The sequence below is a fragment of the Mustela erminea genome, chromosome 18 (assembly GCF_009829155.1).
Source record: "Mustela erminea isolate mMusErm1 chromosome 18, mMusErm1.Pri, whole genome shotgun sequence".
NCBI lineage: Eukaryota > Metazoa > Chordata > Mammalia > Carnivora > Mustelidae > Mustela > Mustela erminea.
In genome coordinates, this window is record NC_045631.1 from 20,789,487 (window position 1) to 20,816,874 (window position 27,388).

Below are 27,388 nucleotides of genomic sequence, written 5' to 3' on the forward strand. Positions count from 1 at the left end.
CTGTGCATTAGTTTTATTAACTTGGGTGCCTATCAGTTCAGCAGAGGAAGTCCGGACTTCATTCCGGAGTCTGAGCACTTTGCCATCGGGTCCAGCAGTGGGATTTAAGAGACCGTTAAAAAAAAAAAAAAATTGAATCTCTCTTGGCCTGACTCTTACCTGTTTCTCCCCAGTTTTTACTAGCTTCGAAGGACCTGGAAACATGAGGTTGTGTGCTTTATTTTTTGTGAGAGCTTAAGGCAGAGAGGAACTCTGCACAGACTTCCCCAGATGAGCGGCAGAGATCTGCGCGCTGGGAGAAACGCTAGCCCTAGGGCGTCCTAACTTCCAACCCGGGGAGCAATCCAAACCCGGAGGCCGGCGGGGGAGGGGAAGCCTCTTGTGGCGGTGGGGATGCGAGCGGATGCTCCCGGGTCAGCTCGGACTCTCCCCGGCTGAACCCAGAACTGGAGTGTAGGTGAGCCCGGCGGCGAAGAGGGACGCACGCCTCCGGGCCCGGAGGAGTTAGGTGACGTCACCTCCAGGAGGACTCGCTTTTTCATTAATGAAACCGGCCGGCGCGGGCGCATGCGCGGCAGGCCCCCTTCCCTCTCGCTTCCCCCTCCCCTTTCCCAGCCGCGCTCTCAATCTCTAGCTCGCTCGCTCTCCCTCTCCCCGGGCCGTGGAAAGGATCCCACTTCCGGTGGGGTGTCATGGCGGCGTCTCGGACTGTGATGGCTGTGGGGAGACGGCGCTAGTGGGGAGAGCGACCAAGAGGCCCCCTCCCCTCCCCGGGTCCCCCTCCCCCGTTCCCCTTCCCCCTGCCTCCTCGCCAACGCCCCCTTCCCCTGTCCCCCTCCCGGCTCGGCGCAGGCCCCCCATCCCCACCCCCGTGGGAACGTTGGGAGCCTGCACTCCTCAGACCCTCTCCTCGCCTCTGCCCTCACCTCGGCCCCCGCTCCCCGCCCTCTTCCCGGCCCTGGGCGCCGGCCGGCCCGTCCCTCCGCCGCCCCCCGGCCGCGGGGAGGACATGGCCGCGCACAGGCCGGTGGAATGGGTCCAGGCCGTGGTCAGCCGCTTCGACGAGCAGGTAACGGGCCCGTGGCGGGCGGGAGGTGGGAGCGAAGTGGGGGTGGGGGCGGAGTGGGTGAGGGGAGGAAGGAGCAGCCGCCTCCCCCGCGGCTGCTTCGGGCTCCGGAGGAAAGGAAGGGGGGAACCAGAGGGGGTGGCCTAGGGGGGAGGTGCGGGGAGGGAGCGGACGGCTAGTAGCTGGCTCCCCTTCCCTCCTAAGTCGGGGGGTGGGGCCTTTTCCCTGACCACCCCTCGGACCCTCCATCCCCTTTATCCCAGCCCTTCCGCTTGTTAATGAGGATGAGCGACCTGGGGGCGCTTTCAGGGGCTCTCCATCTGGATCTAATCATCCCCCCTTACTTTATTTTTTGAACGAAGGTGGGTTACGTTTAGGGGTTTCCCCTTATCTCAATGGACCTCCAAACTGGGGGTAGCTGAAGGAACCCCCAGGCTTGTGGTGTGTACCCCCAACAGGAGAACGATAACATCCCGCCCCTCCCCCCAGTTTCTTCAGCTTCCTCTCTTGGACGGGGAAGAGTAGAAGAAAGCAGGGAAAGCACAGGTTTTCTTACTTTCTGCTCCCTTGTCTCTGCCTGCCCCGAGAGCTCCGAGTGCACACACACTGCACATCTTTTTTGGTACCCCACATGGGCGTCCCCCCCCCCCCCCCATATCCTGATGAGACAAGACTGGCATTTACATTGCCGTTGTAGTGGAAACCATGGTTCTCGTTCCCTTCTGCTTCGGAAATATCTTTCCTTTTCTTCTTCCTTAGTAATTGCAGTTTCGCCCTTTATTTTACCAGCGGTCTGAGAATGTGAATTTGGTTTTCTTGAGTGAGAATCTTGGAGAGTAAGGGGAGAAGGGTGAAAGGAAAAGAGGGAAACTGCATCTGAGTCCGTGACAACGGAGAGCAAGGACCGCTGGGATGTGGTGCTGGAACCTATAATTCTGCTAGTGTTTTGTTGTTTTTAACTCTCACCTCTTGGTTGACAAGAGAACTTTCATTGAGAATATTTGGGGTGGAAAAAAAAAAGTTTCATGGCTTGGGGAGGTGCCTTTTTATTCCTTGAGCTTCACACACTGATTCCTAGGGTTGATCAGAATGAATGCACACAGAAACCTTTTGTCATTGGGAATTAGTTTAACTTTGTGTTGCTGTAGGTAGTTGGGGATGGTTTAAAGGGATACTTTTTGCAGCTGCAGTTCTACCCTGGGCTTCCTCTGATGAGGGAGCTGTTTAAGATTGAATCCATCTATTTTGTTTACTGGGTACAATCTTAAAAGTGATCATGAGAACTGAATGGAGCCGGGAGGAGGGCTCTACTTTTATTGGATCCACAAACATTTCCTCACAGGACTCATAGTGTTTCTGACCTGTCTGAAAGATACTTGAGAGCAGGACTGAGAAGAAATTGGAAAAGAAACGACAGAGATAAAGTATAATTACAAAGCTGTCGGGAGCTTGCAGGAGTTGTCTCACCCATTCTCCTTCTAGACCAAAAAGCATCTAAACCAAGTGTACTACTAATCTATCTGAAGAAGTAAGATGTTACTGCATTTATTAGGTCGTGTTATTGATAGAGCATTAGATTAAAAACTTGAGAGAAAAGACTTTCTCTGTGTAATCTTGGAAAGGATTTAAAAAGGACATGGAAGAACCCCAAAGCTGAACCTTGTGGACAGCATAATCTGGATGCAGGAATTTGAAGGATTCACACCATCATTGTTGTTCTCCAATTTTTTTTTTTAAAGATTTTATCTATTTGAGAGAGAGACAGTGAGAGAGAGCATGAGAGGGGAGAAGGTCAGAGGGAGAAGCAGACACCCCGCAGAGCTGGATCCCGATGCAGGACTCAATTCTGGGATTCCGGAATCATGACCCGAACTAGTCGCCCAACTAACTGAGCCACCCAGGCGCCCTCTACTTTTTTTATTAAATAATTTTTTCCCAGTTTTTAAACTTTATTTCTTCTTACCTGTTGCTCCCTGGGCTTATCTGCGACATACAAAAAAGATAGTTTTCTAAATTTTAAAAGAAGAATGATTTGATTATATGCCCAGTAATGCAAGTAAATATTTCCTTCTTTTTGTCTGCAGTGTTAAAGGACCTTAGGCTTTGTTGTTTGCCTTGTTATGAATATTGTGGGATCAAACCCGCCACCATCTGTTAAAAATTAAGAACTTAAGAGTTTTCAACGGAAGCATTTTTTTAAAAATATATTCCTTATGTTGTAATTAAGAGAAAGATACATAGGGCAAATTATTCCTTCCATTTTTCTCTTACAAGGTTAAATAAAGCCCGCTGACTGTGATACAAAAGTATAAGCGTTTTCAGTGTTTAATATAAGGTACTTTTTGTATACTTTAATTTACTATAGAAGTAATAAATGTTTAATTCAGATAGAGTTTACCTTGAGGTTGGAAAGTGAGAAAACTGAGGCACAGATATATTAAATGACTTTCCAAGGTCTCATAGCAGACCTAATAATAAGAGCCTCAGTATGAAAAGTATCAAATGCTGCGCAATCAGGAATACTTTTTCTGAAAAGTAGCTCGTAGGATTTGTTTAGTAACCCGTTAAGTATAGTTAAGAGAGAAGAGTTTACATTTTTATTGAGGGGAAAGAAAGCTCTGCATGTAGTAAGAGGTATTTATTATAAGAGTCTTAAATGTTTCAGCTATTTCTGAAAGTTTTAAGTTTTGGATATGTTGTCTGTATTTTGTTTCACTGGGTCCAGAGGGATTCAGGCTGCTGCTTATTACAGCTAAGATGTGTGTGTTGAGCCAGAGAGCATGTGCAAGTCTAAAGGTAGCAACTCTGTTTATGATTGAATTGATGTTTTGGTTGGCCTTTGATATTTATGGTGATTGAATCAGAAATGCTGATAATGTCTTGTACTCTGATGGGTATTGCTTGGCAACTTGATGCAGTAGACCCAGTTAACAGAAGTGGTAGTGTTCCATCTTGACGTTTTGAGCTTAAGTCCTTATTTCCAGTTAAAAGAAGTGGTAGTGTTCCATCTTGACGTTTTGAGCTTAAGTCCTTATTTCCAGGTGGGTAAAATGAAATTGCTGTAACCTGCTAGTTTTGCACCTAAACGTAGTATTTGTGGCCTAAGTTGAATGATTCTTACCAATTTTAAAATGTAATTACCTCCTTGATTAGGGATATGGCAGTTGGAAAGGTGGAAGGCCAGGAAGTTTAATGAATGTATCAGTTATATCTTTTACCTCTCTGTGACCTCCCTTTGTGGTGCTGAATAGTAAATTTCCAAATTGAAATTGGCAAATTTTAGGCATATAGCTCTAAATTGTGGCTTATTAGATTATTTAAATTAGAGAAAACCTTGTTACGTGCCCCACCTGGCTCTGTGTGCCCCCCCCCCGTTTGTAGGACTTTGTTTCTCTCTCTCTCTCTCTCTTTTTTTTCCCTCTGAAGATTGATTTATTTGTGAGAGAGAGGAAGTGAGGTGGGGGAAGGGCAAAGGGCGAGGGAGAGAATCTCAAGCCAGCTGCTTTCTGCGTGTGGAGCCTGCTGCTGGGCTTGATCTCAGTACCTTGAGATTATAACCTGAGCCAAAATCAAGAGTTGGATGCTCAACCGAATGAGCCACCCAGGCACCCCAGTAGGACCCTGTTTCTGAAAGGGCACATAAGAAAACTTGTGCTTATTTGAAGATTTTTTTCTTTTTTATAAGAAATTGAAAAAGTATCCTGAAATGATTTGTCATAATTGTATTCATTTAAACATTTATATTTTCCCTATCTGGTCAAGTAAAAATGGCATATAATACTCTCTCCTTTTTTTTTTTTTTTTTTTTGAAGATTTTATTTATTTATTTGACAGAGATAACAAGTAGTCAGAGAGGCAGGCAGAGAGAGATGGGGGGAAGCAGGCTCCCTACCGAGCAGAGAGCCTGATGCGGGGCTGTATCCCAGGATCCTGAGATCATGACCTGAGCTGAAGGCAGAGGCTTTAACCCACTGAGCCACCCAGGTGCCCAGACACTCTCTCCTATTTTTTACAGCATATCAGAATAAAGTCTGATTTTTTATTTGAAATAATAGCATATTATAAATTGAATGCTAATTGGAATGCCCTTTGAATATGTGGTATAAAATGATTGGCAAGGAGCACCTGGGTGGCTTAGTCGGTTAAGCTCTGACTCCTGATTTTGGCTTAGGTCATGATCTCAGGGTCCTGGGATTGAGCCCCATATCCAGCTCCACATTCAAGTGGAGAGTCTGCTTGAGGATTCTCTCTCTTTCTCTCCCCCTCTGCCCCTCCACCTCACTTCCGTGTGCACATGCATGCTCTCTCTCTCTCTGTCATAAATAAATAAATCTTAAAAATGATGAACAAAAATAAATAGTCTTTGAGGTTATAAACCACGTGTTAATTGGTAAATAGATTTGTAAAACTTTGAAGCTGTTTTGGATTAAAAAAAAAAAAAAACCTGCCTAGCCTAGGTTAGGCTTAAAGCCTTGTCTGCCATTTATAAGGCCTTAAAAGCAGTTGAAAATGAATACTCTTTTAGTGAGGGGTATTTTATGGTGAGGAAAATATGCTTATTCTTTTTTCTGGAACTCATTTTTAATTTTTTTAAAGATTTTATTTGAGAGCGAGAGAGAGTGAGCATGAGCAGTGGGGACAGGGGCAGAGAGAAAGGGAGAAATAGTTTCTCTGTTGACTGGGAAGCTGATATGGGGCTTGATCCCAGAACGCCAGGATCATGACCTGAGCCGAAGGCAGATGCTTAAACCAACTGAGCCACCCAGGCACCCGTGGAACTCATATTTTTAAAAAATTTCTTCCCACTGGCCCTCAATTAGTTCTTTATGCTCCCTCACTCCCTTCACCTTATCTAGCATCTAATTTAACTTTTCTTTATGTGAGTGCCTTCCTTTTTGCCTTCAAATTTACTAAGATTTCTTTTCTCAAACATTTACTTGGTCCTGTAGCTTTCTCTCAGTGGCTCTTTTTTTTTTTTTTCTTTCCTTCTCTTTTGTTGCCAGATACCTGCTGCCCCTCCTGTTTATCCACCCATTTCCTTTATAACTGAAAACTAGCTCTGCCTCTGCTTTCCTTCTGGATTGCTGCTTTCTTGAAAGTGATTCCTTCTGGCAAAAGTGGTTTTTCTCAACAGTAGTGCCGCTGTGGTATTATGTTACCTCTGGAAACCAGTATCCTGGAATTCCTAAGAAAACAGTACTTTTGGGGCGCCTGGGTGGCTCAGTGGGTTAAGCCTCTGCTTTCAGCTCAGGTCATGATCTCAGGGTCCTGGGATCGAACCCCGCATCAGGCTCTCTGCTCAGTGGAGAGCCTGCTTCCTCCTCTCTCTGCCTACTTGTGATCTCTCCCTCTGTCACATAAATAAATAAAATCTTAAAAAAAAAAAAAGTACTGTTTTGTCTGTATGCTTGCAGAACCGTATATATTAATGTGCTCATCAATCTTTGGATAGACTTGCTTTCTCTGTTGTACTGTGCTGCCTATCACTGAACCAGGGTTCCTAACTGGGGTCTGAGTTTTGTTCTGCTCTTTACTACCTCTGTCCTTAGGCCAGAGCTTAGATCTCTGTGGAGCCTAGATTTTCCTCATCTGTCAGAAAAGAATCAACTAGAAAATCTCTAAGGTTCTCTTATCTAGTTTAAATATTTGATGATTTTAACAGCAACTCCCCATGCCATAAGAGTCCATTGGGAGCTGACTCCACTTAATTTACCACACTATTTCTCATTATGCCTCAGCATGCACCTATGTCCTAGACAGGTTGACTCAGTCTCTTCTGTATATATCATGCTTATTCCTGCCTCTTAGCCTTTGTTGTTGCCAGCCCCTGCCTGAATGCTTTTGTTCCTCCTCTGTGCTTTTAAAATTCCTATCCGTCTTTCAGTGTTCAGCTTAAGCTTCATTTCCCCCCAGGAAGTCTTTTTGGATTAAACTCACTGCAGTCTCATTTCTTGGTGTGTTTGTCACCTGGGGTTTGTCCCTTCAAGAGGGTTGGTTGAACACAGCTTAGTATTTGCTCTTCTCTTTTTGTCAAATAGAATGTAAACTTTCTAAAAAGAAAGAAGCCTCTGTTAGAATTCTCATATAGTAACCCCAGGGCCTTTGTAGTTACGAGCATATTGTGTGTCATTGGTGGAATGTTTTGTATATGATTCCTGGTTGAAAGGTTGATTGTCTAAAAGGAGTGGTGATTTTGGCTTTTAAATGGAAATAACTTAATTTTAAAGGTAGTGTTTGTAATAGCTTAGGTCTTAAAAGTTAAATGATATTTTAGTCACGAATAGTTTTTTTTTTTTTTAAAGAGATAGCTTTGAGGAACTTGCACATATTTATATTTCTTACCATAGAACTAACATGTTTTATGAATCCAAGACCTTTGTGGTCTTGGATTTGTCATTTACTTTTAGTGGTGAGTCTCTACATAAGGAAATTTTTTGCAGTAGTGTGATAGGATAATGAATGCAGAGAGCTTTGAAAAATCTAAAAGTATTTAAATGTAAGATTGACACATTTTCCTTAGGCTTATTGACTACTGTGTTTTCACTAAATAAGGGAGATTGACTGGTCTCTGGATATTCCCAAGAAATGTACATTAACTGATTTGCATATCTTACTGTAGCATTCATTGATAAATAGGGTACTGAGTGCATCCTTTATGTAGCATATCATGGATGTCTATAATTGATTTTTTCTTGCTTTATCATCTAATTTATAGCAGATGTATTATATGGCTCCTCAAGTTTGGGGCCTTTTATATAAAAGTGTCATAAGGTATTGTGTGAATTTGGCCAGCAATATTGTTACATTTTATTTCATCTTAGTTTTTAAGGTTTTTTTTTTTTTTTTTAAGATTTTATTTATTTATTTGGGAGGAAGAGACTGAGGGAGAGTCAGAGAGGGAAAGGGGGAGGCATATTCCTAGTACCCCGGGGTCATGACCTCAGCTGAAGGCAGCCATGTAACCAACTGAACCACACAGGCACCTCTAATTTTAACTATTCTTAATATGTGACATTTTGAACAATAGAAAATTAGGTTCTTAAATCCACTTCCTCCTCTTTTATTTTATTATTATTATTTTTTGATGTGTTTAGCATGGAGAATTTTGTCTTTTAGAAAAGGTTAATGATCTATTACAGTATGGTAGTGCCTTATTTTTACATCTTTTCTTTGGATTACTGAGGCTGCTATGGGGCATTTTTTGGTTTAGTCTTCAAATTTCATGTTTTGGGGTTCCATATGGACTCTGTATTGTTGCATTTTAACAACACGCTTTTAAGGGTGAACAGTGTATTAATTAAGAACATACATTTTGCAAATGTATTCCTTTAGCTTCAGTCTGTTCTTCATTGGGAGTTATGTGTGTGTATCAGACCAGGGACAGGAGGTATAAGAAAGCATGTGGGTTTTTTTTTTTTTTTTTTTTTTGGTTGTTGTTTGTTTGTTTGTTTTTTAAAGGAAGTTTAAGGGGAATATTCATAGAAATAGAAGGGGAGGTTTGAGGGGAGGTTAGCTTAAACTGTTAAAAGGCTTAGAATCAATACTGAAGTAGAATATGGGCATCTTAAGCTCTTTCTTTGCAGAGGATTGACTTGTATTTATAAAAGCATTGGCTTATTTTATCTGAGATCTTTTAGAATACCCCATTTTCTTGCAGGTGAAGAGGGAAAGATGAGACAAAGTTTGTTCTGACCTTGAAGAAAAGACAAGTTAACATGTTTTACATTGTAGTTGACTGTGAACTTAAAGTTTCAGCAATCTGTAATATTCTGTATCATACTAGGTCTCAGAGCCTTGCATAAACAGAGCACTCTGAGAGGTTGTGCTGAAGAAAATTTTAGAATATGAATAACTGGAATTGGTAGTGCCCTCATTAAAGTCTCTTAAGGTGTGTTCAGTAGGCTGCCTGTCTGACCACTTCAAATATCCTATGCCAGTGATACATAGTTACATTCTTGAGTTCTCTTGAGAGTGGCTTTGGAGCCATTGACTTTATCATCAAAAGAACTTCTGTTGCGACAAGAAAGCCCCAAGCTAATATGGAATCCCATCCTATTATGATGAATTGGAATTATTCTCTAAACCTGTGTGTATTTTTTTTTTTTTTACTATAAATGGCACTAATTACTTTGAAGTAGCAATAACTTGAGGTGCAAACTTCCAGATTGCATATTTTCTTTAAACCACAGGTTGGCTCTCTTTTGGTTTGATTTAGGATTGCCACTGCAGTCTACAAGCTGTTGTCTCCCCCTATTCATATTTTATAGCTTTGACTGTCTTATCCTATTGAATTTCAGAGAACTTACTTAACTTTTCCTGATGAAATCCTTTCCCCTTCACTTCATGTCTCCCAAGCAGGGTTGCATATCTGGTGTAAGAGGCATGAAGTTAATTGAGTAAATAGCAGGACTTTTTAGGAATATATTTTAAAGGTTTTTTACCTAAATTATTTTTAATCATAGTTTTATACTATGTATAAAGATCATGACCTTATGGGTCATTACCACTCATAACAATCTCAAGTGACCCTTTTCACTTAAATTGTTGACAGCTTTCCTTGGGTAGTCTTCATAGTAATTTGGGTGTGAGAAAACAACCTAACCACCTTAAATTTGTGATAATAGTAAACTAGGTAGTTAAAAACAACAACAACAAAACACCAAAACCCAGAAAAGAACTTTTTATTATATAGCTTTCAGGGTGGCCTCAGACCAGTTACCTCTCTGAACTTCAGTTTTTTTATGTTTTCATCTGTAAAATGAAGATAATAGCTGTCTACTCATATTATGGGCTTGTTTAGTATCTTAGTTGTGAATCTTTTACATGAAAGGAAGCTGTAAATAGTCATAAAAATGTATTACTGAGATTCTCTTCTGGTGCAGTAGTTTTTCTATCCCTTCTTATAGTTTGATTTGTATAGTTTGGTATAATTTGGTATAGTTTGGTATTATGATTGCACGAGAAAAAAATAAAAACTGGATATGCAGAGCAACTTGTCCACAATCATATGACATGTAATTAATTGAGTTAAAACTAGAGTGTGGGTGTTAATCCTCAGAGCAGTAACTTTTCAATAAAGCTTTACAAAAAAGGTCTAAATTTTTTGAACAGATAGCACAAGTATGTAAAGTGAGGAATGTATTATTGCTTCTTCACTCAAAGATGAGCTGTTAACAGTTTTACCTTTTATGTTCATATGAGTGTATCTGGAAATCTTTTAACACATCTGGTCATATGTTAGAAATAGACATAACTAGACATACATTTTAAACATATCTTTGATTTAATTTTTTTTTTTTTTTTTATAGGTTTTTTTTTTTTTTTTAAGATTTTATTTATTTATTTGTCAGAGAGAGATTACAAGTAGGCAGAGAGGCAGGCAGAGAGAGAGAGGAGGAAGCAGGCTCCCTGCTGAGCAGAGAGCCCGATGCGGGACTCGATCCCAGGACCCTGAGATCATGACCTGAGCCGAAGGCAGCGGCTTAACCCACTGAGCCACCCAGGCGCCCCTTTGATTTCATTATTTATCATTCTTTTCACCTTATCAAAGCTTCTTTGGCTCTTAGGAGAAGTTGTAAAATTGTCCCCACCCTCCTTTTTTTAGATTTTATTTATCTGTGAGAGACAGACAGAGCGTGAGAGCAAGCATGCATGTGAGTGCACAAGAGAACATGGGGCAGGGCGGTGAGGAGCAAAGCGAGGGACAAGCAGACTCTGCCCGGGGTCGGAGCCTGACTTGGAGCTGCATCTCACAACCTTGAGATTGTGACCTTTGCCAAGATCAAGAGTCAGATGCTTATGACTGAGTCCCTCAGGCACCCCAAAATTGTTCCCCTTTTATTTAGTATAAATATTGCATTATACTCACTACAGATTTTTAGGTGAAGAGAGTTGAATTCTGAAGGTGAGAGAATAGAATTTGTTAGAATACCAACAAGAATGTACAATTATAAATATGAAACTATGTATTTCATTTTTTCTCTTGGCCTTTTACTGTCCAGTTTTATAAAATTGGTTTTCATACTCTAAGAACACTCCATTTAGGATTTGATTAAATCTGAGGCAACTCTTTAAACTTTGGTACTATTTGAGTATTTTATCCTATCAGATTCTCGGGTATTTCTATTTATTTATTTTTTTTAACTTGTTATATACACGTTTTTTAGCCCCCGCCCTCCCTGCCGTGCAATGTCATCCTGACTTTTGAAATATCTTTTCAACCTCCATCTCAGCCCAGGGCTGGGAAAATATTTCTTTTATTCTCCAGGTAGGTCTTCCATTTGGGTAATGGACTGAAGTGGTGGTAGTGGTGGGGGGGGAGGCATTTGTATTTCCTCTTATGTTTCAGTTTTTGGCCTCTAATAACTGAATTTGCAAGTAGAGCATGGAAGAAGTAGGTTTTGTTTTGGTCAAATGTTGGCAACAAAGATCAATGAAGACCTGTGCTTTGGTTTCTGCCCTGACTCAATTGCCTTGTGATATACTCTAAATTCTGAGTTGTTTCATTATCTGTAAAACAGGAGAAATAGGATCTGACAGTCTAAAACTTATATAATTCTTAAAATGGATTCATTTTTGTTTTATTTTTTTAGAGCCAGTCCTCTGAAAAAAAATCATTCCAGCCACTAATTGATCAGTCACAGATCCTTAGTTAGAAGGATTCTGAGATTATTTAAATCCGCTTCTACAGTAACCTTGACAGATGATTATCCAACCTCTATTTGGACATTTATTTAAAAAAAATATGGTAGTAATTCATGTTCATTGTAGAAATTCAGTAAATCACACACAGGCAAAATGAATAAAGGTCATTTATAATACCACACTGCAGAGAGAACCACGGGTGAAATTTTGGTATATCAAGTGTGCTGATTCTGAAATCAGACTGTCTGGGTTTGAATTCTTGGGCTCTGCTTTGCCACTGCTTCCTAGCCCTTGGCCAATTTACTTAACTTCTTCAGGCTTCAGTTTCTTCACTTGTAAAATAGGGTCAATAAAATTACTTAATTCTCAGAGGTGGTTGTGAGATTTAAATTAAGAAATAATGTGTATTACGTGTATTTCTTAATTTTTTAATTACACATGTAATACATGTATTTCTTAATTACGTGTAAAGCATGTTGCATGGTTTCTTGCACATGTGGCAGGAGCTTAATAAATGTTAGGTTGTTGGAATTGAATGAGATACATTGTTTTATAATTTGCTCTTTTTTTTTTTTTTTAAGATTTTATTTATTTGAGAGAGTGAGAGAGAGATTAAGAGCAGGGGAGGGGGGTAGAAGCAGACTCCGCATTAAGCCGGGAGCCTGATAAGGGACCTAGTCCCAGGACCCTAGGATCATGACCCAAGTGAAGGCAGATGCTTAACTGACTGAGCCACCCAGGCTCAGTCTACCTCTCTGTCTCCCTATAATCTGTTTTTTTTTTTTTTTTTTTAAAGATTTTATTTATTTATTTGACAGAGAGAAATCACAAGTAGATGGAGAGGCAGGCAGAGAGAGAGAGAGAGAGGGAAGCAGGCTCCCTGCTGAGCAGAGAGCCCGATGCGGGACTCGATCCCAGGACCCTGAGATCATGACCTGAGCCGAAGGCAGCGGCTTAACCCACTGAGCCACCCAGGCGCCCCTATAATCTGTTCTTTTAACATGCCAAAATAATGTGAACATTTGCTTATTTGATTACATTTTCTTTTACAGTATTTAAAAACTTTTAAGCAATTTTAATTTTTTCTTAATATTTTAGAAAGTTTGCATTTTCTACCATCCAACATGTTTATAATCAGAAAAACAAATTTTACTTTATAAAATATGTCTAGAATATATTAGTGTACAAAATGATCTCAATTTCTAGTAGTGTAATTTTAACATAGAAGTAGGATCAGAGTGAAATGAATGTAATAAGATTAAAGTATAAGGGCTTGTTAGGGTGCCTTCAGCTGTCTAGGTAAAAGGGGAACCATGACCTACGTACAAGCACAATCTCCTTGATGGGTCTATTGATTTTAGTGTTTTCAAGCATGGTTATGTGGTTGCACCATACAAAATTTAACCAGTCCCATTAAAGACATTAGGTTAAATCCTTTATCTTTTCCTATCTATTATAAGTAATGCTGTGATATACAATCTTATTTTGCCCTCTGGGTGACCAGGGATACTGCATCTCAAGGTAATCCATTCCATTAGTTAAAATTGTAATTGGTAGAAACTCAAATTGAGCCTCATCTGTCATATTTGATCAGTAAACATTCTAGTGTTTTTGTGATACATGCTAAGCACTGTGGTAAATGCTGGGCTCTTGGTCTCAAGGTACCTAAAGTCTGGTAAGAAAGATAATAAATTCCAGTAAATATTATGATAGATGCATGGAGTACAATGGGTGCATGTAAGAAGAGCACTTAATTTATTTTACTATTTAATTATTTATTAATTAGTTAGTAGGTTCCATGCCCCAGTGTGGGACCTTAACTCACATCCCTGAGATCAAGAGTCAGATGCTGTACCCATTGAGCCAGCCAGGCACTGATGAGGAGTGAATTTAGACTGGGCAGTCAGGGAGAGCTTGTCAGGGAAAGTGAAGTCTGAACTGGATTTTGAATCTTGTAGGGTCTTCTATGCCATAAAGAAATGTTTAAACTCTCTTTTAAAGGCTTTGGGCAAAATTTTCATCTAATGGCTTATCCTTATGTGAGCGAGGTTGAGGAATATAATGAAGAAAAATGATGGTATGAGGTAGAAGGTAGAAGAAAATAGTGATCTTAAATTCAGTAGTGGAATTAGAGACTGAGTTGGTAGAGAAGGAGAGAATGGGTTTGATTTATCATAGCTGTTGGAGTAAATGTGAATGGGTGCAGTTTAAGGACACTTAGCAATACAGGACAATATTAAGGACTCAGCTGAATTTGGTAATCATATCTTTGTTATGGTCATAGTCACTAGAATTAAGATTAAGGAAGGTTAAAGATCAGATGTTGGATAGGTGGTCCACCTTGATATTGAAATCACCTAGATTAGAGTTGCCAGATTTAGCAAATAGGATGTCCAGTTAAATGCGAATTTCTGGGGTGCCTGGGTGGCTCAGTCAGTTAAGTATCCAAATCTTGGTTTTGGCTTAGTTCATGATCTCGGGATGGTCATATCCAGCCCCATGTTCTGCTTCATGCTCAGCAGGGAGTCTACTTGAGATTCTCTGCCTCTTTCTTTCCCTCTGCCCCTCCCCCTGCTCTCACTTACACACATTCTCTCTCTCTCTCTCTCTCTCTTTCCAAAGAGATGGAGGGAGAGGGAGAGAGAAAACCCTAAGTAGACTTAACACTCAGTGCAGAGCCCTATGCCGACTCTTCAGTTAAGTCATGAATTACAGGTCATGAATCAGTTGGTTCAATTAAGGTTGGTTCATGATCTTGTGGTCCTGGGATCGAGCCTCATATTGGCTCCCTGGTCAGCAGGGAGCCTGCTTCTCCCTCTCCCTCTGTCTGCACCGTCCCCCCCGCCCCCACCCCCCCCCCCCCCCGCCGCCGCTTGTACTCTAATAAATAAATAAAATCTTTAAAAAAGGCTGAGCAATACTCTGGTTTCTCTTCAGATCGCATAAATCTTTCGCCTTTTACTAAAAAAGGCTGAGCATCAGGTACACTATATTTTAGGTATTCATTTGATTACCGGTGTAGTAAATCCATCAGAGAATATTAATTGGCATATGTGTGCAAGTGTGCTGTATTTTATTTTTTTATTTGTATTTTATTATTTATTATATTTTATTTATTTGAGAGAGACCACACACATGCATGAACAGTGGGAAGGGGGCAGAGGGAGAGGGAGGAGCAGGCTCCCCACTGAGCAGGGAGCCCATTGCATGACTTGAACCCAGGACCCTGAGATCATGACCTGAGCCAAAGGCAGACTCTGGTCATGATCTGCCTTGACCAGATTGTGATCTCAGACACCGACTGAGCTACTCAGATACCCATTTGTGTGTGTGTGTGTGTGTGTGTGTTAAGTTTTATTATGAAAAGTATCAAACATACACAAAAGTAGAGAGAGAATTGTAAATCTCTATGTACCCATTATCCAGCTTCTAGTCAGTTTTTCTCATCCATAGTCCTCATTTCTTGCTAAACATCTCTCCATTTTGAAGCAGTCCTAGTTATTATTTCAGCCTGACTTATTCTTCTGACTTTAAGAGATTGTGATATAAAAACAGTACTCAAGGGGCACCTGGGTGGCTCAGTGCTCAGGTCATGATCCCAGCGTCCTGGGATGGAACCCCGCATCGGGCTCTCTGCTCTGCGGAGAGCCTGCTTCCTCTTTTCTCTGCCTGCCTCCCTGTCTGCTTGTGATCTCTCTCTCTGTCAAATAAATAAATAAAATCTTAAACAAAACAAAACAAAAAACAGTACTCAATTAGGAATCAGAAGACTTGAATTTGAGTCCTAACTTTCTGAGAAATGAGTTAAGCTGAGCAAGTCAAGCTGTCTGAACCCCAGATTCCTAATATTTTGAAGGGAGCATGGTGGGAGCATAGATTTTGGAGGGGACATAAGTCTACTTCCCCTATTTCACAGGGTTCTGTGTGAGTCAAAAATATGAGATAAGATAATATATGTGAAGGTACTTTTGTAAACTTAATACAAGTTTCATTCTTGTTAGTAAATGATGTTTCCTCCTCTAAGTGCTTAAAAGTCACCTGCATAATAATCAGTTTTAGAATTACCTGGTTGCTGGCCTTAAATTCAGTCCATAGTCCTGAAGTTACATTTTCACCTTCATCTACCTCTGTGTTTTGACAATTGAGGCAACATTTTCTCATTCACAGTCTGGCGCCTTTCTGTTTTTCATGAGTTCTCAGAGTTCACTGACAGTGTTTCCCTTATCACGTTTCTAAATTTTCATGTGTACTCTTGGATTAGTTCAAGTCAGGTAGACTTGAATTCAGATAAAACAGGTGGATGGGGTCTTTATGCTTTAAGTGTTCTGATGGCTCTTAACCTTTTTTTTCAAATACGAAGATCATTTTGTTTTTTGGTAGAACAATTATAAGTAAAATTGAATAGTTGTGCTTTATCTCCTCCTACTATTGTACTATGTATTCTAACCAGTGGTTCTTGTCCTTCCTCCTCTTAATGTATTTTAAAAAGCTGTTAAGTGTTTAAACATTTTTTTCTTTAAAATATTTAAATTACTCTGAACTTCTAACTGCTTTTATATTCTATCAATTTGTTTATTAGATATAGTATATGTTCTTTTCTTAAGTGTTCTTATCAATATTGAACTCTAAGAGAGGGTAGAGGAGGAACAACCAGTACAGGCACATTAATTTGTGTAGAAATGCCAGGTTTATCAGATCACTTAAGACTCATGTTAAAAGTGTAGATTTCCTGGCCCAACTAAACATCTGAATGCTAGAGGTATGGACAATGGGTTGCAGTTTAAGAAAAATCTCTTCCAGTCATTTTGATGTAAAGCTGGGTTTTTGAATCACTGCTTTATGATATGCAGGAAGACTTCAGCTCATGGACAGTATTTAGGAAGTCATAGTATAGTCATCTATAGCATCACATCAAGTAGAAAGAAAGTAGGTGAACTTTGAATATCATATTATAAAAGATACTGGAGGGGTGTAGAAATAATGAGGACTAGGTGAACTAAAATTCCAGTGGTGGAAGAGGCCTTTATAGGTAAGAAGAGGATTGCTGACATTTGCTGTTTCTGGACACAGACTAGAGAAAAAGGATAAACCAGAGGTGAGTGTTACTAAAACTTCAACCTAGCATTCACAGTTCAGTTCCTGAGTGGATTGAAATGATCAGTCTCTCTCATCCCTTTTGGCTATTAAAATAATTGGTGAACTCCCTCGGGAATATATGTTGTAGAGTTTCTGAGATCCTTTCATTTACAATATCTGGCATACAATGAGCAATTTATAAAAAATTCAAAAGCTGGAAAACACTTATTCCTAACAAGAAGAAAAAACTGTATAAGTAGACCCATGATAATTTAAATTAACAGACAAGGACTTCAAAATAACTATAAAATGCTAAAGAAATTGTAGGAAAAGATGGATAAATAGGTGAAAAATTGGAGTTTATTTATAGAGAATTGGAATCCTAGAGAGGAATTAATGGATATTCTAGGAATCAAAAAAAAAAAAGAAAAAAAGAATAAAAGAAAAGAAAAGAAAATAACATTGGTTGCTTAAGGTCTTTCATTTACATGTTAATTAGAAAACTTTGGTGCAGGACTCTAGGGCCTTGCTCCACCCCTTGCCCTACTCTTCATTTTTCTAAGAAAGTGGGAAAACAGGCCAGTTGAATATATATTGCTGATGTGAGTAGACAATGTCTGTCTTACTTACTACTGATTCCAAAGCTTAGTACAGTGCCTGATACATTGAAAACAAAACAAAAATCCCACAAAAACAAGCCCACATATGTAAACTATTCATTGGATGGATTTAATAGGCCAAATATAACTAAAGATGAAATTAAAGACTTAGACAAGTCAACAGAAAATATCCACTTTGAAGCACAGGATGGAAGAATGGAAAAAGTGGAACAGAACCTAAGAACTATGTGGACCTGGTAAAAAGTTGAATAATGTATAATTGGAGACCCAGGCTGGAGAGGAGAGATTAGTGTGGGAGCAGATACTTGAAGACATAATGGTAAGACATTTTCCAAAATTGATGAAAGGCATCAACTCATAGATTCAAGTAGTTTAGCAAACCTCAGGCAGGATAAAAACAAAAGAAGTACCCTTAAGCGGATCTTAATGGAAGCATATCTTAATGGAACTGTTGAGTAGTAGAGACAAAGATATATTCTTAAAAGCAACCAGAAAGGAAAAAAGACACACTGCTTTCAAAGGAACAATAATATAAGTGGTAGCTGATTTTGAATTCAACTGTGGAAACTGGGAAATAATGGAAAGACATTTTTAGTGTTAAAAGAAAAAAACTGCCAAGTTAGAATTCTGTTCCCTGCAGAAATATCCTTTAGAAATGAAGGTGAAATAAAGATGCTTTTAGATAAACAGAAGCTGAGAGAATTAATCACCAGCAAATCCGCTCTGTAAGAATTACTAAAGGATGTTCTTCAGGCAGAAGAGAAATGACTCAGGTGGATGGGTAAAACTATAGGCAATAATGAAGAGCACCTAGTTTGGTGTTAATATGAGTTAAATACACAGCCAGTATGAATAAATATCAAACATATTGCCTCTTTCCCCCCACCCCTTAGAAACTTTATTGAAACTTTTTTTTTAAAAGATTTTATTTATTTATTTGACAGAGATCACAAGTAGGCAGAGAGGCAAGCCGAGAGAGAGGAGGAAGCAGGCTCCCTGCTGAGCAGGGAGTCCGATGTGGGGCTCGATCCGAGGATTCTGGGATCATGACCTGAGCTGAAAGCAGAGGCTTTAACCCACTGAGCCACCCAGGCTCCCTTTTATTAAAACTTTTTGGGAATTACATTTTTTATCTAGAATAATAGCATTTCTACAGCTTTATTATGGAAAATTGCCACACAGTAAATGAACTGCACTTAAAGTATACAATATGTGGTGGGGCGCCTGGGTGGCTCAGTGGATTAAGCTTCTCCTTCAGCTTAGGTCGTGATCTCAGGGTCCTGGGATCGAGTCCCACAGTAGGCTTGCTGCTCAGCGGGGAGCCTGTTTCCCCCTATCTCTCTGCCTGCCTCTTTGCCTGCCTCTCTGCCTACTTGTGATATCTCCCTATCAAATAAATAAATCTTAAAAAAAAAAGTGTACAATTTGATGAGTTTTGATATACTTACAAGTCTCTAATAGCATCACCACAGTCAAGATAATGTACATTTATATTGCCTACAAAATTTTCTCCATTCCCCATAGTCCATTCATATGTCCTGTCCCTAGGAAACCACCGAGCTGTTTTGCCCAACAGATATATCACAAATTGTTTAGTCATTCATCTCTTGATAGATACTTGGGTTGCTTCAGTTTTTAGCAATGACAAATAAAGCTCTTGAAGGTTCATGTGCACAACTTTGTGTGGGTATACTACTTTCATTTTTCTTGAGATGTGAAGGAATAGAATGGTTGGATCATATGGGGTGTGTGTGTGTGTGTGTGTGTGTGTGTGTGTGTGTGTTTTCTTTTTTCAGAAGCAGCCAGTCTTTATTTTCCAAAGTGATTATACCGTTTTACAGCACTGTAGGAGAATTCCAGTTGCTCCATATCCTTGGCAACACTTGTTTTCCTTAAAAAATTTTTTAATTATAGCCATCCAAGTAGGTATGAAATAGTATATCATTATGGTTTTGATTTACATTTCCTTAATGACTAATGATAGTGAGCATCTTTTCGTGTGCTTATTTACTATCTGAATATATTTTTTGATGAAGTGTATATTCAAATCTTTTGCCCAGTTTTTAAAAAAAATAGTTTTTTTTTTATTACTGAGGTTTTTTTTTTTTTTTAAGATTTTATTTATTTGACAGAGAGAGACACAGCAAGAGAGGGAACACAAGCAGGGGGAGCAGGAGAGGGAGAAGCAGGGAGCCAGATGCAGGGCTGGATCCCAGGACCTTGGTATCATGACCTGAGCTGAAGGCAGCCACTTAACAACTGAGCCTCCCAGGTGTCCCTTATTACTGAGTTTTGAGAGCTTATGGCATCTGCCGAATACAAATCCTTTATGAGCTATATGGTTTGCAGATATTTTCTCCTGGTTTCTGTTTTTTTTATGTTCTTTTCAAAATCTTTTGAAAACAGATGTTCTTATTTTGTTGAAGTCCAAATTACCAATTTTTCTAAAATAGAAAAGTATCATGTTTTTGATGATATATCTAAGAAACTTTTGTCTAACTCAAGGTCACAAAGGTTTTTCTCTTATGTTTCCTTCTAGAAATCTTACTATTTTAGGTTTTACAAACTACGTCTATGATGACTCATTTTTAATTTTTGTACTTGGTGTGATTCTATATGGCTATCATTTTGTCAGTCCACATGGTGTTGATTAATGAATTCTTATAGTAAAATTTGAAATCAGGCATTGTAAATCATTCAGCTTTGTTTTGCTTTCTCAAGGATATTTTAGCTAGTGTGGATCCTTTGCATATCCGTGTACAATTTAGGATCAGTTTGCCAATTTCTATTTTAAAAAGCCTATTTTAATAAGGATTGTGGTAAATCTGTATATTAGTTTTGGAAATATTGCCATTTTATCAGGTATTAGTTTTGATTTCAATTTCTGATTATTGCTAATATATAGAAATACATTGATTTTGTTGGTTGATCTTTGTTTTTAGTGAGGCTGTAGCTTTTTTGCTTTTGTTTTTTTTAAGGACAGTTTTGATCGTACCTCATTAAAGTCAACATATTTGATAGTCCAGTTCTCTGCTTGACCTGTAGAAACTGATAAATGTAAGGGTTCTGTTAGATTGTAAAGAAGAATGCAGCTGGGGTGATGCTGACAGGAACAAGAAGCAAATAGGAAGAATAAACTCCTTTGTCCTCCTCCATTCGTACAGTATCTCTTTAGTGTCCCCTTGGCAGTGCCTTAATGAGGAGCCAGCTGGCAAAGGAAAAATGTAGTTTGTATCATAACCCCAACCTTCAGAAAACACAGTACAGAGGGTAGATGTGAAGATGAGAGACAGCCTCTTAGCAGTGGGCACAGTCCACCCCTTTGGCTACTCAGTATCCATACTTACCTTTATTGGATATTGGCAGGAGACTGCTTTTGACTAAAAGTTAAAGTCTTCTTTGTAAAAAGTGAATACATTCTTACCCTTTTCCCAAAATAAAGAATGAAGTCCTAATACATATTTTTTTAAGGATTTTCTTCATCTATTTGACAGAGAGAGCGCATGTACAAGCAGGGGAGCGGCAGCGAGAGGAAGAGGGAGAAGCAGACTCCCCACCTAGCTGGGAGCCCAGTATGGGGCTTGATCTCAGGACCCTGGGATCATGACCTAAGCTGAAGGCAGACGCTTAACAACTGAGCCACCCAGGTGCCCCACAAAGCCCCAATGTTTACTGTATCCATTTCTGGGTGACAGTCACAGTATCTATTTTTAGGCTGTTTTAAATTATTCTTCAAGTTCATAGTCCCATCCGAATATCCTGATCCTAAAGACTAAATTGTGAAGTTAACCTTGCTAATAAAATTTGTGTAACATTGAGAAGAGAGAAGAAATTCATTTATACATTCATGTAAAATCCTGTATAGTAAGCAAAGAATAACATATGTATAAATGCTATAGACCTTCCATTCGTTAGCTAGTTGAGAGATTGTAGTTCATCTTTAAAATTACTTTGTTCTACTGCCTGTTCCTTGTTTCCTTTGCCCTCATTCAGGACCTCAGCTGGTGGGGAAACCCAAACCTTTATTAGGGAAAAATGTTAAGTCCTCAGTGCTTCTGCTTTTTGTATATTTCTATCAGCTTTTACTATTATACGTGGGTAAGATACATTTCAGAGAATCCTTGGAGTTCCAGATAGCCCGCCCTATCTCCCTTATGTAGCTGTAGTCCACAATCTCGTAAGTAATCCAGATGAATTATACCACCTAGTAGAATGACCCCTTTCTTTGCTTGTTGATTTAGTGTGGTGGTTCTCAGCTGAGGCCAGTTTTGACTCCCAGGGAACATTTGGAAATGTCTAGAGATTTTTTCAGTTCCCATGACTTAGGAGAGTGATGTTACTGGCATATAGTTGGTAGAGGTCAGGGGTGCTGCCAAGTATCCTCCAATGCACAGAATACCCCCCAACAGCAAAGAATTATGCAGTCTAAGATGTACGTAGTGCTGAGATTGAGAAATCTTGATTTAATGGTCCAGAAGAGCCTGTGTGATCATGAAGCAGTTTCAACTTTCAACTTAGTTGGAACTTAATGGGCTCATTCTTTCCTTGAGAACCCAGGCCTTGAAACCAGTGGACATCAAGGTTGTAGGCACTGGAAGCAAAAATTCTGCTAATGGAGTTTTTAGGGAAAATAGTGGGAGATATTACTTCTACTTACACCTCTTGACTGTTAGACATATGTATTTTGACCATGGGAAAACTGTTATATATTGGTTATTGATTTAAAGCATACACTTGAGGATTTTTTTTTTTTTTTAATCCTTTGAGAGTGAGTGAACATGAGTGGGGGGAGGGGCATAGGGAGAGGGGCAAGCAGACACCCTGTTAAGTATGGAGTCTGACCTCCAGCTCAATCCCAGGACCCTGAGATCAGGGTCTGGGCCAAAGTCAGATGCTTAGCCAGCTGACCCACCCAGGTGCCCCAAGGATTTGGTCTTACACCAGCACTGTTACCGAGTCTTCAGCAGGCCATTCTATTAGTCTGTTAGATCAGCTGCATCCAAGTGATAGGATGTGTGGTAAAACCAATGAATTTAAGGTTCACAAGTCCATTCCTGTACTATTTTTTGCTGTGAAATGAGTTCCTTGTTTTATTTTGCTTGAAGAGGAACTATTGGCTAAAATATCCAATTTCAGTTGTCTTGTGCTCCTCAATTGTTGTCTGTTTATGGACCAAAAGAGCATTTCCACCTCTATAAATTCATTGCATGTTAGTTTTCAGTTAAATTGAAGATTAGTATATTATGTAAGGTATATATTTTGTAATATTAGTGGATTTTTTTTTCTCTGACCATAATGAAATCATTTTGGCACTGGGAGGAAATGGTTAAAAGTAGACTAGTAGGTCATTTCCATATGAAGTCCATAGAACTTAAGCCTGGATGGTAAATTTCTATGGGCTTTTTCCTCTTCATGGTGATTCCAAGTTTATTTTGATCTGTATATTTTTTTTAATGAATGAAATTTTCTTTCATTCAGCCTGATTGTAAAAGGCCAGGCTCCTGTCTTTCTTTCTTTTTTTTTTTTTTTTTAAGAGCCTGATGCAGGGCTCGATCCTAGGACCCTGGGGTCATGACCTGGGCCAAAGGCAGAGGCTTTAACCCACTGAGCCACCCAGGCGCCCCAGGCCAGGCTCCTGTCTTGAACTGAGTTGTAAACTAGACACAGTGGCAGGTGCTTGAACTGTTATTTGAAAAGCCGCTTCCTTCTCTGGGATGAGTTTAGGATTGCTTTAAATGTCATGTTACAACTAGCACGTAGAATCTTTGCCATTCAGAAATTTTCACAGAGTGCCTGGGAGGCTCAGTCAGTTAAGCGTTTGCCTTTGGATCAAGTCATGATCCCAGGGTCCTGGGATCAAGCTGCACCATCTGGCTCCCTGCTTCTCCTTTTCCCTCTTGTGCTCTCTCTCTCTCTCTCTCTCTCTCAAATAAATAAAATCTTAAAAAAAAAAAAAAAAAAAAAGAAAGAAACTGTTTTCTCAGCTTCAGGAAGGAGGTGAAGCCTGGTTTGGAATTTTCACTTGACTGCTGACTTCTATAATTTTTAATTTATTAAAATATACAATTTGTGCATTGTGCCAGATTATTTTATTAATATGTTTCTTAAAAGTTGAATCCCAGAGGTAAACATTATAAACATTTGGCTGTGCCTCTTTGGATTGTACTATTTGGATGTCCATTTTCATTTTTAACATCAATTGCCTTATTTCTTCACATAATTATAACGGGATGATTCAGAAATTTGGTTGATGATTCTTTAAAGAATTGTATTGAAAGATAATTTTTGTAAAAATATTAACTAAAATGACCTGGAGGCAGACTGTTTTGGTAGGTAAACACCAAAACATGTTTTATTATTCCTTTTCTCTTCGCTCTCTCTCACTCTTTTTAAGATTTTACTTATTTATTTGACAGATAGCACAAGCAGGGGGAATAGCAGGCAGAGGGAGAGGGAGAAACAGGCTTCCTGCTGAGCCCAGCGTAGGTCTCAATCCTAGGACCCTGGGATTGCTACCAGAGCTGAAGGCAGATGCTTAACCAGCTGAGCCACCCCTCTTTCTCTTTTTGTGCCTGTGTATGGCACATGTGTGTGCAAAGGCATTTAACAATAAGTTACTTGTAGGCATCATGTTCCTTTATTCTGTTAGTACTTCAGTGTGTCTCAAGAATGAGGAAGGGCCTGTTTTAAATGTACAATTACAGAAGTCAGGAAAGGTAACATTGATAACAGTGTTCTTTTTAGTATATGGGACATATTCATAGCTTGTCAGTAGCAATTTCCCAAATAATTTATATGCTTTGAAAATCTGTTTTGTTTTTTTACCAACTTCCTGTGTTTTAATAGTGATTTTTGATTTTTTTCTTCTTTCTCCTTTGGGTTTCAGATGTGGGAATTAATATTCAATACTGTAAATTCTACATAAACCGCATGTCATGTTTCTCATGCCTAGGCATGTGTAACCTGAGTCTGAGTTGGTGTGCTAGGCTCCAACACTTAAGCATACTTTGGGCAGTCTTTTTGGAACATGATTTTACTTAAATTGTTTCTGGGAAAGGATTTTATTTTATTTTGTTTTAAGATTTGTTTATTTGAGAGACACACAGGGAGAGTGAGAGAGAGCATGAATAGGGGGCAGAGGGAGAATCAGAATCCCTGCTGAGCAGGGAGCCGGACATGGGGCTTGATCCCATGACCCTGAAATCATGACCTGAGCCAAAGGCGGGATGGTTAACTAACTGAGCCACCTCCAGGTGCCTCGGAAAAGGATTTTAAAATTTTATTTATTCATTCATTTATTTATATTCTGTGTTGGGGGATGGGTGGAGGGAGAAGGAGAGAGTCTCAAGCAGACTGTGTGCTGAACACAGAGCCCAGTACAGGACTGGATCTCACAACCCCAAGATCATGACCTGAGCCGAAATCAAGGAGTTGGATGCTTTTTTTTTTTTAAAGATTTTATTTATTTATTTGACAGAGAGAGACACAGCAAGAGAGGGAACACAAGCAGGGGGAGTGGGAGAAGGAGAAGCAGGTTTCCTGCTGAGCAGGGAGCCCGATGAGGGGCCCAATCCCAGGATCCTGGGATCATGACCCGAGCTGAAGGCAGCTGCTTAACGACTGAGCCAGCTGCAAGAGTTGGATGCTTAACTAGCTGAGCCACCCAGGCACCCCAGAGATTTTAAAATTTAAACAAATATGGCTATATTACGGGAAAGAATGCGAGATTTGCATTTCTTTTGAAGATAGAGCACGAGACTTCAAAGGAGTCATTTACCTCCCAATGATTTAGGGTCAGAATCAGGCCAAACTTGCCTAAGGCAGGGAAAGTATCCCCCCTTTAAGATTAGGCTGGTGAAGTCTAGGCATTTGGCTTTTTAAAAAATATTTAATGTTTGAGATTCTTAGATCAATAGTTTTAGTGAACTTCATCACAATTTTAAAATTAAGATGGTAATTCTATTAGAGGAATGGTACCGTATGCAATATTTCATCGAAGTATCTCTGTCCAGCTCAATAATAGATACTTTTAGTGTAGATCAACCATGTAGCCAGTTTTTCTTTTGTTCCATTAAATTGGAAAATTATATCTTGTGATTATTAGTTGTCAGTAATAGCAAGTGTTTCACTCTAATAGCTTTAGATATTTGTATTGAATGTGAACTGAGAAATTATGAAGAGATTTTTCACTGACAGCCACTTTTAATTCTTTATCAGATGTTAAGTTGATGTACATTATTAAGCAAGAGCTGGAAAATGGAATGTAACATCCTAGGAGATAGGGGCAGGGGCTTCCTATTTTACTGTTGGGTTGTGCTTGCGCCAGAAAGTATGTTTTTTTCCTTCTGTGATGTGTGTGTGTGTGTCTGTGATAAAGAGGGAGAGTAGGAGGAGCACTATTAGGAATACTATTTTCATATTTTTCTTTTGGGGGATATATATTTTTTAAATTATTAATCTTCCTAATTGCAAAATATATTACAAATAAAGTTGAAGCTCTCCTTCCTGATCCAGTTCTCCCCTTCTAGTGTTTAGTACTATTCTGAATTCGATTTATACTCTTTCTGTTTATGTGTTTGTCCTCTTTCTCTTATATATGTGTATGTTTCTATAACCTCATGTAGAATATTTTCATCATATGAAGGTCAGTTTATCTGTTTCTGCTGCAGAAGAATACTTAGGTTTTTTTTCTCCCCAAGTTTTGTTTTACTGTTACGGACAGTGCTTCAAGTAGCATGTTTTTGCACTAATTCTCTAGTTTTTATCTCTGACTTAAAATATACTGTGAAACATATGTACAAGAATATATGAAACATGTTTGCACAGTTTATAGTTTAAAAAGCAATACTGTGACCGTTTGTCAATCTAAATTCTGATTAAAGAAATACAACATTACCGGTGGTGGTTCAGTTGGTTGAGCAGCTCGCTCTTGGTTTCCACTCAGATTATGATTTCAGGTGGTGAGACAGAGCCCCCAGGTGGGGCTCCATGCTCAGCAGGAGTCTGCTTCAGGGATTCTCTCTCCCTCTGCCACTCCCCCTTCTTGCGCACTTTCTCTCTCAAATAACCCTTTTTTTTTTTTTTTAAGTATGACATTATCTGTACCTTGGAAACCCCTGTATGGTCCAAATCATGTTCCTTTTCTTACCATTCCTTTACCACTATCCTGAAATATACAAAAAATTATCCTTACTTTTTCTTTATGTCTCCTTACAATGTCATTTTGTTGCCTGTTTTTGATCTTTGGAATATTATAGTAAGTGGAATACTACAGTATTTTTCTGATTCTGTTGTAAGCATGTTTTTTTTTTCCAGTGTTACCCATGGTGGTGTATGAGGTTCATTCAATTTTACTGCTTTGAGGTATTTTATTATTTGAATAATATTTTATTATTTGAATGTAGTTTATCCATGCTATCTATCAGTGACAACTTTTTTTTTCCCTGTTACTAACAATGCTGATTTGCCTATCCATGTACATGGCTCTTGTACATGTGCAGGAATTTAGAGTATCTATCTGGGAGAAGAATAAAGATATGGGCTTCTTTTGTTTTACTAGATAATGCCAAATCGTTTTTTAAAGTGATCCAACCAGTTGACACTCGCACCAGCAGTGTGTAGTGTTGTGTTCCTATTGCTCTGTGTCCTTGCCAGTGCTTGGTATGGTCTGTCTTTTTAATTTTTATTTATCTGGTGGGTAAGAAATGATATAGTATTATAATTTGAATCTGTGTTTCCTTGATTACCGGTGAGGTTCAGCTTCTTTTCATGTACTCTTGGACTGTTTCTTATTCTGTGAGATATGTTTGTATACATTTTTGCTCTTTTTTTCTATTTGGGTTGTTTGACTTTTCCTGATTGATTCATTCACAGTAATTTTTATATGGTTTATATGTAATTCTTGATAATTACATGTTGTAAATATCTTTCTCAATTTGTGATTAGATTTTTTTAATCCTCTTTATGTATCTTTTAATGATTG

The 27,388-nt window shown here is 39.2% G+C and overlaps 1 protein-coding gene across 7 annotated transcripts in view; it reads left to right on the plus strand.

Moving 5' to 3' along the window:
* The first annotated feature begins 607 nt into the window (after positions 1-607).
* Positions 608-27,388, plus strand: part of NF1 (neurofibromin 1) — a 253,525-nt gene continuing 226,744 nt past the window's right edge. For 5 of the 7 annotated variants that reach the window (XM_032321557.1, XM_032321563.1, XM_032321562.1 and 2 more), the window contains exon 1: positions 608-1,069. In XM_032321557.1, the coding sequence (XP_032177448.1) occupies positions 1,010-1,069 (60 nt within the window). In that variant the 5' untranslated portion in view covers positions 608-1,009. The remainder of the gene's footprint in view (positions 1,070-27,388) is intronic. The other 2 variants (XM_032321559.1, XM_032321561.1) reach the window with 1 other exon arrangement.